A 12,564-nucleotide genomic window follows, 5' to 3' on the forward strand; every position below is an offset into this window, starting at 1 on the left:
ATACCCCCGTCTCCATTCTATGGTGGTGATAATTGATTCTACACCAATGTCAATTGATTACTTTTACGCATCTTCGTGCCATAGGATGATTAAATGGACAATATAATGCGTTTTGAGATCCACATAGATATAATAAGATTTAAAAAATTTTACTTCCAATTTTAATAACCTTGTCGTTCGCTATATATAAAGTGTCGGAATATTGGCCTTCTGTAGAGCAAATGTCATCCAATCCGGTTGAAATTGGGTACTTGAAGTAAGTATATGCCTTCTGACAGGCATGCGAAAAATTGATCCATATATATAGTCCTCATACAAATCGATTCCCTGATTTGATTTCTGTTTTCTGTGAACTGTTTTATGGGACGAATGAACTACCTCATGCGAAAATTCAACTAAATTGTATTTTGAAATTAATTAAATTAAAGAACCCTGCACCGCTTTGTAGATCCATATTTTTTTAATACCACATCAAATGCGTCAAATATGTTGGGTGCTATATATAAAGGATTTTGTCCCAAATGCATACATTTAAGGCTGACTTAATTTGAACAAGTTTGTTAAACTTCTACCAAATCTATATATAGACTTAAAATTTACGTCGGCTAATGTCCTGGGGTGGAACACTATTCGTATGTTAGTAAAAACAAGTATATACGACCGTAAATTCGGCCAGGCCGAATCTTACATACCCTCCACCATGGATTGCGTAGAAACTTCTACGAAAGACTGTCATCCATAATCGAATTACTTGGTTTGATGTAATACTTACCGATGGCATGGTATCTTAAAACTTCTTAACATCGTTGTCTAAATTGAGAGTTAATCCATACGTGGTATATATTAGACAAAAAAGGTATGTATAGGTAAGCCTACAAATAATTACGAATCGATATGGACTTTTGCACGGTACGTAGAGGGCCACAATTGAAATATGGGTGACGATTATATGGGGACTATATACAATTATGAACTTGATATGGACCAATTTTTGTGTGATTGGGAATCGATTTATCTGAGGGCTATATATAACTATAGACCGATGTGGACCTAGTTAGGCATGGTTGTTAACGGCCATATACTAACACCATGTACCAAATTTCAACCGCATCGGATGAAATTTGCTTGTCTTAGAGGCTCCGAAAGCCAAATCTGGGTATCGGTTTATATGGGGGATATACATATTTATGGACCGATGTGGACCAGTATTTGCAAGGTTGTTAGAGACCATATACTAACACCATGTATCAAATTTCAGCCGCATCGGATGAAATTTGCTTGTCTTAGAGGCTACGCAAGCCAAATCTGGGGATCGGTTTATATGGAGGCTATATATAATTAAGGACCGATGTGTACCAATATTTGCATGGTTGTTAGAGACCATATACTAATACAATGTACCAAATTTCAGCCGCATCGGATGAAATTTGCTTGTCTTAGAGGCTACGCAAGCCAAATCTGGGGATCGGTTTATATGGAGGCTATATATAATTAAGGACCGATGTGTACCAATTTTTGCATGGTTATTAGAGACTATATACTAATACAATGTACCAAATTTCAGCCGGAGCGGATGAAATTTGCTTCTCTTAGAGGATCCGCAAGCCAAATTTGTGGGTCCGTTTATATGGGGGCTATACGTAAAAGTGGACCGATATGGCCCATTTAAAATACCATCCGACCTACATCAATAACAACTACTTGTGCCAAGTTTCAAGTCGATAGCTTGTTTCGTTCGGAAGTTAGCGTTATTTCAACAGACGGACGGACATGCTCAGATCGACTCAGAATTTCACCACGACCCAGAATATATATACTTTATGGGGTCTTAGAGCAATATTTCGATGTGTTACAAACGGAATGACCGATTTGGCTTGCAGAGCCTCAAAGAGAAACAATTTTCATCCGATCCGGCTGAAATTTGGTACATGGTGTTAGTATATGGTCTCTAACAACCAGGGCTGTGGATTCGGAGTCGGAGTCTTGGAGTCGGAGTCTGAAGATTTTGCTGGAGTCGGAGTCGTAAAAGTTTTGCTCGACTCCGACTCCGGCTAAACCAAATTTTTTAAAATATTTCACATTTTTGGAACTAAGCAAGTTTTTACGCAAATTAGTTTCCATTGCGTTATTCATTCGATCAATGTACAGCATGATTGTAAATGAAAATCAACTTCCAATTACGGCTATCTTTTTATGTTTCCTAGAATGCTAGACTAGCAGATGGGCTGGATCGATCCATTTTAATGCCCATATCAATTTATTTGAAATATTTCGAACAATCGAAATTATTTTGTTTAATTTTATCTTAAGGCCATATACATATGTGGAATATTGACAGAAAATTTTTTCAAAGTTGTTTTTTATAGAAAAATTGTCAAAATATTATTTCTATAAAAAGTTTTGTCAACATTTTATTTCTATAGCAAATTTTGTAAAAATTTTATTTCTATAAAAAATTTATTCAAAATTTTATTACTATAGAAATATTTTTTTCTATGGGAAATTAGTCAAAATTTTATTTCTATCGAAAATTGAGTCAAAATTTTGTTTCTAAAGAAAATTTTGCAAAATTTAGTTTGTTACACAAGTTTTTTTTCAAAATTTTATTTCTATTGATAAGTTTATTTCTATAAAAATTTAAATCAAAATTTTATTTCTATAGAAAATTTTGCCAAAATTTTATAATAATAGATTTTTTTATTAGAAAATTTGGTCAAAATTTTGTTTCTATAGAAAATTTTGCCAATATTTTATAGTAATCGATTTTTTTATTAGAAAATTTGGTCAAAATGTTATTTCAATAGAAAATTTTGTCAAAATTTTGTTTCTGTAGGAAATTTAGTCAAAATTTTGTTTCTGTAGAATATTTTGTAGAATTTTATTTTCTACACAAAATTTGTTCTTAAATCATATTTTTATTGAACATTTTATCAAAATTTTATTTCTATAAGAAAAAATTGTCAAATTTTATTTCTATAGCAAATTTTCTCAAAATTTTTTTTCTTACTGATGCTCACTGAAACTCACTGCTATAAAAAATGTATTCAAAATTTTATTACTATAGAAATATTTTTTTTTTTCTATATACAATTTATTCAAAATTTTATTTCTATAGAATATTTTGCAAAATTGTATTTCTATAGAAAATTTTGTAAAATTAATACACAAGTTTTTTTAATTGTATTTTTATTAATAATTTTTTCAAACTTTTATTTCTATAAAAAATTTAGCCAAATTTTATTCTAAATTTTATTTCTATATATTTGGTCAAAATTGGATTTCTATAGAAAATTTTGCCAAAATTTTATTTCTATAGAAAATTTAGTCAAAATTCTATTTACTAGACAAAAATTTTTCCAAAATTGTATGCTTACTGATATTCACTGCTAAGTCGAAAACTTGTAGAAATGACTCAAAGAATGACTAAACAATTATAAATATTTCCCAAATATTGACCGAGATTTTGTAGAAGTCTGATTTGAGATTTTATCAAAATGTAGATCTAAATACAAAGTTGTGCAGAGTATATTATAATCGGCCCGCCCTACTTTAGACTTTCCTTGCATTTTTATTTTTTGTTAAAATTGTGTTACGTCCCATAACGTTAGTTTTAAATTTTAAGTACATAAATTTTGTAGAAGTATATACAATTTTGCCTAAATAGATTCAGATTCAAATTCATACATATAGTTCGCAACAAATTTAAAGGATTTGAGATAGTATCAATATTTTTGGTCCACAAATACATATACTGTTGGTATCTTCTCATATTATGATGGGTATTTATATCATTATTTTATTTATTAAACATTGCCCTAAATTTGAAATATAGAGTTCAATTGGCATCTAAAGTGAAATTAAGACCTTTTTTTGCACACATAAATAAATACGACAGAACTACAAATTTGTGGTATTAAAATGAGATTTAGTTATATTACCCGGAGTCGAACAAAATTGGCTCGACTCCACAGCCCTGCTAACAACCATGCAAAAATTGGTCCATATCGGTCCATAATTATATATAGCCCCCATATAAACCGATCCCCCGATTTGGCTTGCGGAGCCTCTAAGAGAAGCAAATTTCATCCGATCCGGCTGAAATGTGGTACATGGTGTTAGTATACTTTCTCTAACAACCATGCAAAAATTGGTTGACATCGGTCCATAATTATATATAGCCCCCATATAAACCGATCTCCCGATTTGGCTTGCGGAGCCCTAAGAGAAGCAAATTTCATCCGATCCGGCTGAAATGTGGTACATGGTGTTAGTATATGGTCTCTAACAACCATGCAAAAATTGGTCCATATCGGTCCATAATTATATATAGCCCCCATATAAACATATCACCATATTTGAAAATTCTTCCCATTCGGTTGAAATTTGGTACGTGATGTTAGTACAGGGTATCCAACAACCATGCAGGAATTGGTTCCTATCAGTCCATAATAATATATAGCTCCCATATAAACCGATCCCCGGTTCCTTTCGGAGGAGCAAAATTCATCCGATCTGGTTGAAATTTGGTACGTGGTGGTAGTATATGATATTCAAGTCGTTAGTCTTTCGTAGAAGTTTCTACGCAATCCATGGTGGAGGGTGCATAAGATTCGGCCTGGCCGAACTTACGGCCGTATACACTTGTTTTTATTTATTTTTATTTATTTATTTATTGAGTTTGGTTCCTGCACAACAAGACTCAAGGTCCTATAATTTACAGTACAGGCATTTGATTGTATGCGAACAGATTTATATCATAACAAAATATAATAACATTAATTAAACTAAAACGAAATGTAAAATTATCGTTTAGATAAGATAAATGAGTGACACATGAGGTAAAAAGAAATGATTGTTTGCTACGAAAATAAAAAGCATAAATAAATAAATAAAATATCAAAATTGAAAGTTAACTTAAACAGGGTCAATTAATAAACGTTTCTAGAGATTATATGAATCTTATTGCAAATTAAAATACAATTAAAATACAAAATATAGTTATGATAAGTACAATGAAAAGAAGTGAATGGATAGTGTAGTTTACTTATTATTGTGGAACATGTCAATATTAAAGAAAATATATAAAAAGTTTGCTTTTGAATTGTGCTCTGCTTGTAATTGTCTGTATATTTAGTGGTAACATGTTCCAGAGACGAATCGCATGGATGAAGAATTGCCACTCCGATACAACATATCTGTGGCGTAGTTGGATTAAATTACCAGTTCTACCTGATGCACTAAAGCGTAATCTATTAAATAGATGATCAGGTTCCTTGTCCATAATAATCCTATGTAGAAATACTAAGACACGAATCTTCAGGTAGTTCTCAAAATGGACCCCCTAGTTGAAAACGGAGTCAGATGGGCATACCTTTTGAGGCCGAAAACGTATCTTATAATTGCATTAAAGGAGACATTCAATTTCCGTTTGCTCCTAGCATCACAACTAGAAAAGATTTCGCACCCATACGTCAATACCGGAATTAATTAGGTCTTCGCCAAGAGCAGTTTGATTCTCAATGGTAGATATCTCTGTGTCTTCCAAAGAGTTCTAAGAGTGGCAAATGTCCTGCCACAGATCATGGTTATATGGTCTGACCACGTTAAAGAATCATTAAACATGATACCAAGATTCCTATACTTTCTGACAATCTCAATAGGTTCATCATTTATATGAACGCTCTATAGGTTCATCATTTATATGAACGCTTTTGGATTTCGTCGCATTGAGGGACAAGCCGTTTCTCTGCGCCCATAAGTTTACCCCTCGCAAATCCTCATTAAATCTCTCTACACATCTATCAAACTCCTCTGGGCTACTGCTTAGGTAGATTTGAAGATCATCCGCATACATCCGAGATTTGGAATGAGTTAAGACATCCGGTAAGTCATTCGCATAGACAGAAAATAGTAATGGTCCTAAGATAGAACCTTGTGGAACACCTTGTAAAACTGGCAGTGCCACAGATCTATTCCGACCAACCTGAACATATTGCGATCTGCCACTGAGATATGATGCTATTAGGCTTGAACACCGAGAAGTGCATAAATACTGACAGTTTCTGTTGCAGGACGTGATGATTAACCGTGTCGAAAGCTTTCGAGTGATCCAGCAGGGCAAGTAGTGCGATATCACCATTGTCTATACTCTCTCTTATGTCCTCAGCCACATCCGTCAATGCTGAAGTACAGCTATGATGAGCTCTGAAACCAGATTGTCGATCTGATAGAAGATCATTGCGGCTAACATGTGATGTGATTTGTCTATGCAATAGGTGTTCGAACACTTTCGATAAAAATGGCAGAATAGCAATTGGTCTATACTCGGAGTTCTTCTTCGGTATCCTGGCGATTTTCCAGCGATCAGGAAAGATACTCCTAGTAATAAATTGATTAAATACGTATGTCAAGTAAGGTATCAGTTCAGGCAGAAGAATCCTAATAAATCTCGGATCAATGTTGTCTGCGCCGACTGCATTGGACTTCACAGACAGGAAGCTTCAGATGACATCAAAACGACTTACACATTCAAACTTGAAAGATGATTCGATCGAAGTAACCGGTGTATCATAATATGATTGATCCGCAGAAGAAATTGGGAAGGTGGAAAACGTTTCGTTCAGGGAATCAAGATCAATAGATGGATCAACAGTTCCACCACACTTGCCAATACCAACATCCTTTAGAGTCTTCCATGTCTTTCCCGAACCTAGAGCATTCCCAAACATTCTTTCGAAGCTCCTACGTTTCTCCCGAGAGATCTCCCTATTCACAGCCCTACGAGCAGCACGAAACTCGTCGTGGGCTTCAGTAGTCTTGAGGATTTTCCACTGGGCGAACCTCAAATCCCTTTGATCGATCAGTTCCCTGATACGAGAAGTGAACCAGCCATTACCTTTCCTCCTTACTGTCCTGGTAATCATCGGTACGGTCATGTCAAAGAGCGATGTTACATTATCCTCCAAAAATGCTAACTGATCATTGGGGGAATCGATGCGGTATATAGATGACCAATCTATAAGAAAAAATTGTTGCCTCAGAGCTGAGTAGTCAATGTTCCTAAAATCCCTGTAAGAATGTCAGTTCCAAATGGAACACATATTCTATAGGTCAAAAAGATCAAATCATGCTTCGAGAAGCAAGGTACCGATAGTTGATCATAGTGGAGAATATTGTCTTCAGTAGACACTACGAAGAGAACCAGTAAAGTGTTAGCAAATTGCGTGAAATGTGTCGGAGTGTCAGTATTTATCACGTATAGACCAAGAGCTCTCATAACTCCTACTAATTGTTGGTTCGCAAGAAGATTGCTGTTAAAGTCACCTGCTATCACAATTTCATCGAATTGTGTTGAAAAGATTCCCACTTGCCTCATGAAAGGGTCCATATCGATATTACTTCTGGGTCGGTATACACTCCCAATCAGAACTGACCGATCGAGAGAGCAAATCTCCAAGAAAATGTACTCTATTGATTCGATGCCGTCGGAAGTAAACCTGGGCTTGCAGTTTAAACCCTTCTTCACGTAAATAGCTACTCCCCCTGCAAAACCTTTACGATCTACTCTAAAAATCTCATAACCCTTCACAGACACCATCATATCGGTAATTGAGTCATCAAACCAGGTCTCGGATATGCAGACTATATCAACTGGGGATCCCTCAAAGATATGTCTGAACTCGTCCATTTTCCTATACAGGCTCTGTGCGTTAATATGACATATGTGGAGACCACTATGCTGACTGGATAATATTTTAATCATATTTGCAGTTCCATCCCTGGACCATGATTGAGTGTTATTGAAATTGTTGTTCCACCAAGACAACGCACCGTGCCACAAGTCATTGAGAACGATGGCAAAAATTCATGAATTGGGCTTCGAATTGCTTCCCCACCCGGCGTATTCTCCAGATCTGGCCCCCAGCGACTTTTTCTTGTTCTCAGACCTCAAAAGAATGCTCGCAGGGAAAAAATTTGGCTGCAATGAAGAGGTGAAACTGAGGCCTATTTTGAGGCAAAACCGAAGGAAGGTCTTTATAATCGTTGTATCGCTCTTGAAGGGAACTATGTTGAATAATAAAAACGAATTTTGACAAAAAAACGTGTTTTTCTTTGTTATACCGGGGACTTATCAGCAAACCTGTTAGTTTAGTGTGAGTATGTGCAACTTAGCTAGAGTATCCGCAAGTAATTCAGCTTTTTCGGTATTAAATATTACTTTCACACCGTTGTGCTTTAGTTGTGAAATTTGTTTGCTACTTTTTTCTCTCAATGAGCGACTTATTCACCAAAACTTTTTATCGCCGGGTTTTAGGTTTTGCTATATTTCTGATCTTTTCTTATTTCTATCATTATTAATTTCATGAGTCAAAAAAGTAATGCACTGTTTATAAATTTGAAACAATGAAACAATTCCTCAAATTTATTAAAATTTTTCGTTATTATAACGAATTTGCTTTTGAAAAATATCGTTTGATCTACGAAAATTTGTAAATAGCTCAAGTTTAATTAATTAATTAAATTATTTGTGTTTCAAAAGTAACCCTTTGAAAAACAAGCAATTCTGCATAGCCCACCAATATTTTCGAAATCTCTACCACTGTTCGCCATTTGTTTTGTGCATATATATGTCACAAAGAACTTGACTTGACGGAAGTGCAATAAACCGATGTCATTGTTATCACCTAACTTGGGACCCACAGCATAAATCGCACTTACTATTGTCAATGTATTAGTGGCGTATTCGTAGGTGTTGACGTTGCCATTTCCAAAGTTAACTAAGCTATGGCACTTCATGTTGGAGTGAAATATACGCGATTGCCAACAAACCTCATTGCACACATACACCACCCACAAACACACACACAAACACTCAGAGACATATTAGCTTTAGCTAGAACACAATGCAGATTTAAGTACTAGCACTGGCGTTTTCATTGATTTGGTTGCTGATGCTGTAACTCGTTGTCAACTAACTGCAGCAGAGTACATATTTTCCAATCCATTAATCATAAAAAAGTTCATTGAAATAGAAATATTTTTTCGCGCAATTTCCAACGCTAAACAAAATTCACAATCATATGATTGCCTGTTGGTAATTCAGCCACCCTCATGAATTCACTACGCGTTAGAGTGATAAATAAAATCTAGTAGCAGTTCTCAGTCATGGTAGTTTAGGTAATAAGTGGCATTTTACGATTTACCAAGAGCTGTTAAAATTGAGTGTGCATGACTGAATTTCGAAAATATGGCATACGGGCAATGAATACCTTTCCAGCAAAAAAGGGCCGCCAAAAAAAGTACTGAAAATATTCTTTTTCGGTACGGATGTGGTGCAAAATTAAAGCATTGATGAATTTAACATGAGCTTGTCATACGACGGATGTATACCATTTCAACAGCCGTTGCACTGAATTTGCGTCACTTCATACGTTGTGGTCGGAATTCAGTATTTTGGATGTGAATTAAAAATTTTGTAGTATTTTGCCAAATAATTTTTATAATTTTTTATGATTTTGTTATCTAAAACATTTGACCTCAACTATCAAAATTCGCAAAAATTCTCAACTATTTAAAAAAAAACAATCGAAAATTCCATCGAAATACTGAACAAATTTTAATTTTTATATGAAAAACTTGTTTTGCTCATATATCCTAAAATATGCGTCCTACAGCGAAAAGGAGCTTAATTCATGACCACCCCCAAAAAATCGAAAATTCCAACCATATCCTGAAAAAATTGAAATTTTTATATGAAACACTTGTTTTGCTCATATCTCCTAAACTATGCGTCCTAGAGCGAAAAGGAGCTTAATTCATGACCACCCCCAAAAAATCGAAAATTCCATCCAAGTTCTGAACAAATTGAAATTTTTATATGAAAAACTTCATATAGAGCGAAAAGGAGCTTAATTCATGACCACCCCCAAAAAGTCGAAAATTCCATCAAAATACTGAAAAAATTGAAATTTTTATATGAAAAACTTGTTTTGCTCATATCTCCTAAACTATGCGTCCTAGAGCGAAAAGGAGCTTAATTTATGACCACCCCCAAAAAGTCGAAAATTCCATCAAAATACTGAAAAAATTGAAATTTTTGTATAAAAAACTTGTTTTGCTCATATCTCCTAAACTATGCGTCCTAGAGCGAAAAGGAGCTTAATTCATGACCACCCCCAAAAAGTCGAAAATTCCATCAAAATACTGAAAAAATTGAAATTTTTATATGAAAAACTTGTTTTGCTCATATCTCCTAAACTATGCGTCCTACAGCGAAAAGGAGCTTAATTCATGACCACCCCCAAAAAGTCGAAAATTCCATCCATATCCTGAAAAAATTGAAATTTTTATATGAAAAACTTGTTTTGCTCATATCTCCTAAACTATGCGTCCTAGAGCGAAAAGGAGCTTAATTCATGACCACCCCCAAAAAGTCGAAAATTCCCTCAAAATACTGAAAAAATTGACATTTTTGTATAAAAAACTTGTTTTGCTCATATCTCCTAAACTATGCGTCCTAGAGCGAAAAGGAGCTTAATTCATGACCACCCCCAAAAAATCGAAAATTCCATCCACATCCTGAAAAAATTTAAATTTTTATATGAAAAAGTTGTTTTGCTCATATCTCCTAAACTATGCGTCCTAGAGCGAAAAGGAGCTTAATTCATGACCACCCCCAAAAAATCGAAAATTCCATCCACATCCTGAAAAAATTGAAATTTTTATATGAAAAACTTGTTTTGCTCATATCTCCTAAACTATGCGTCCTAGAGCGAAAAGGAGCTTAATTCATGACCACCCCCAAAAAGTCGAAAATTCCATCAAAATACTGAAAATATTGAAATTTTTATATGAAAAACTTGTTTTGCTCATATCTCCTAAACTATGCGTCCTAGAGCGAAAAGGAGCTTAATTCATGACCACCACCAAAAAATCGAAAATTCCATCAAAATACTGAAAAAATTGAAATTTTTATATGAAAAACTTGTTTTGCTCATATCTCCTAAACTATGCGTCCTAGAGCGAAAAGGAGCTTAATTCATGACCACCCCCAAAAAATCGAAAATTCCATCCACATCCTGAAAAAATTGAAATTTTTATATGAAAAACTTGTTTTGCTCATATCTCCTAAACTATGCGTCCTAGAGCGAAAAGGAGCTTAATTCATGACCACCCCCAAAAAATCGAAAATTCCATCCACACCCTGAAAAAATTGAAATTTTTATATGAAAAACTTGTTTTGCTCATATCTCCTAAACTATGCGTCCTACAGCGAAAATGAGCTTAATTCATGACCACCCCCAAAAAATCGAAAATTCCATCAAAATACTGAAAAAATTGAAATTTTTATATGAAAAACTTGTTTTGCTCATATCTCCTAAACTATGCGTCCTAGAGCGAAAAGGAGCTTAATTTATGACCACTCCCAAAAAGTCGAAAATTCCATCAAAATACTGAAAAAATTGAAATTTTTGTATAAAAAACTTGTTTTGCTCATATCTCCTAAACTATGCGTCCTAGAGCGAAAAGGAGCTTAATTCATGACCACCCCCAAAAAGTCGAAAATTCCATCAAAATACTGAAAAAATTGAAATTTTTATATGAAAAACTTGTTTTGCTCATATCTCCTAAACTATGCGTCCTACAGCGAAAAGGAGCTTAATTCATGACCACCCCCAAAAAGTCGAAAATTCCATCCATATCCTGAAAAAATTGAAATTTTTATATGAAAAACTTGTTTTGCTCATATCTCCTAAACTATGCGTCCTAGAGCGAAAAGGAGCTTAATTCATGACCACCCCCAAAAAGTCGAAAATTCCATCAAAATACTGAAAAAATTGAAATTTTTGTATAAAAATTAAACTATGAAACTAAACTATGCGTCCTAGAGCGAAAAGGAGCTTAATTCATGACCACCCCCAAAAATCGAAAATTCCATCAAAATACTGAAAAAATTTAAATTTTTATGTGAAAAACTTGTTTTGCTCATATCTCCTAAACTATGCGTCCTAGAGCGAAAAGGAGCTTAATTCATGACCACCCCCAAAAAGTGGAAAATTCCATCAAAATACTGAAAAAATTGAAATTTTTGTATAAAAAACTTGTTTTGCTCATATCTCCTAAACTATGCGTCCTAGAGCGAAAAGGAGCTTAATTCATGACCACCCCCAAAAAATCGAAAATTCCATCCACATCCTGAAAAAATTGAAATTTTTATATGAAAAACTTGTTTTGCTCATATCTCCTAAACTATGAGTCCTACAGCGAAAAGGAGCTTAATTCATGACCACCCCCAAAAAATCGAAAATTCCATCCATATCCTGAAAAAATTGAAATTTTTATATGAAAAACTTGTTTTGCTCATATCTCCTAAACTATGCGTCCTAGAGCGAAAGGAGCTTAATTCATGACCATCCCCAAAAAATCGAAAGTTCTTCCATATCCTGTAAAAAATGAAATTTTTATATGAAAAACTTGTTTTGCTCATATCTCCTAAACTATGCGTCCTAGAGCGAAAAGGAGCTTAATTCATGACCACCCCCAAAAAATCTAAAATTCCATCCA

The 12,564-nt window shown here is 34.4% G+C and overlaps 1 protein-coding gene across 1 annotated transcript; it reads right to left on the reverse strand.

Moving 5' to 3' along the window:
• Positions 1-5,446: 5,446 nt before the first annotated feature.
• Positions 5,447-7,687, reverse strand: LOC142235879 (uncharacterized). Its single transcript, XM_075307133.1, has 5 exons — positions 7,131-7,687; positions 6,535-7,059; positions 5,984-6,378; positions 5,765-5,919; positions 5,447-5,551 (listed from the first exon to the last, which is right to left on the reverse strand). The coding sequence occupies exons 1-5, from the start codon at positions 7,685-7,687 to the stop codon at positions 5,447-5,449; spliced, it is 1,737 nt and encodes a 578-aa protein (XP_075163248.1).
• Between the last annotated feature and the right edge of the window lie 4,877 nt (positions 7,688-12,564).

The sequence above is a fragment of the Haematobia irritans genome, chromosome 1, assembly GCF_050003625.1.
Source record: "Haematobia irritans isolate KBUSLIRL chromosome 1, ASM5000362v1, whole genome shotgun sequence".
Lineage (NCBI taxonomy): Eukaryota > Metazoa > Arthropoda > Insecta > Diptera > Muscidae > Haematobia > Haematobia irritans.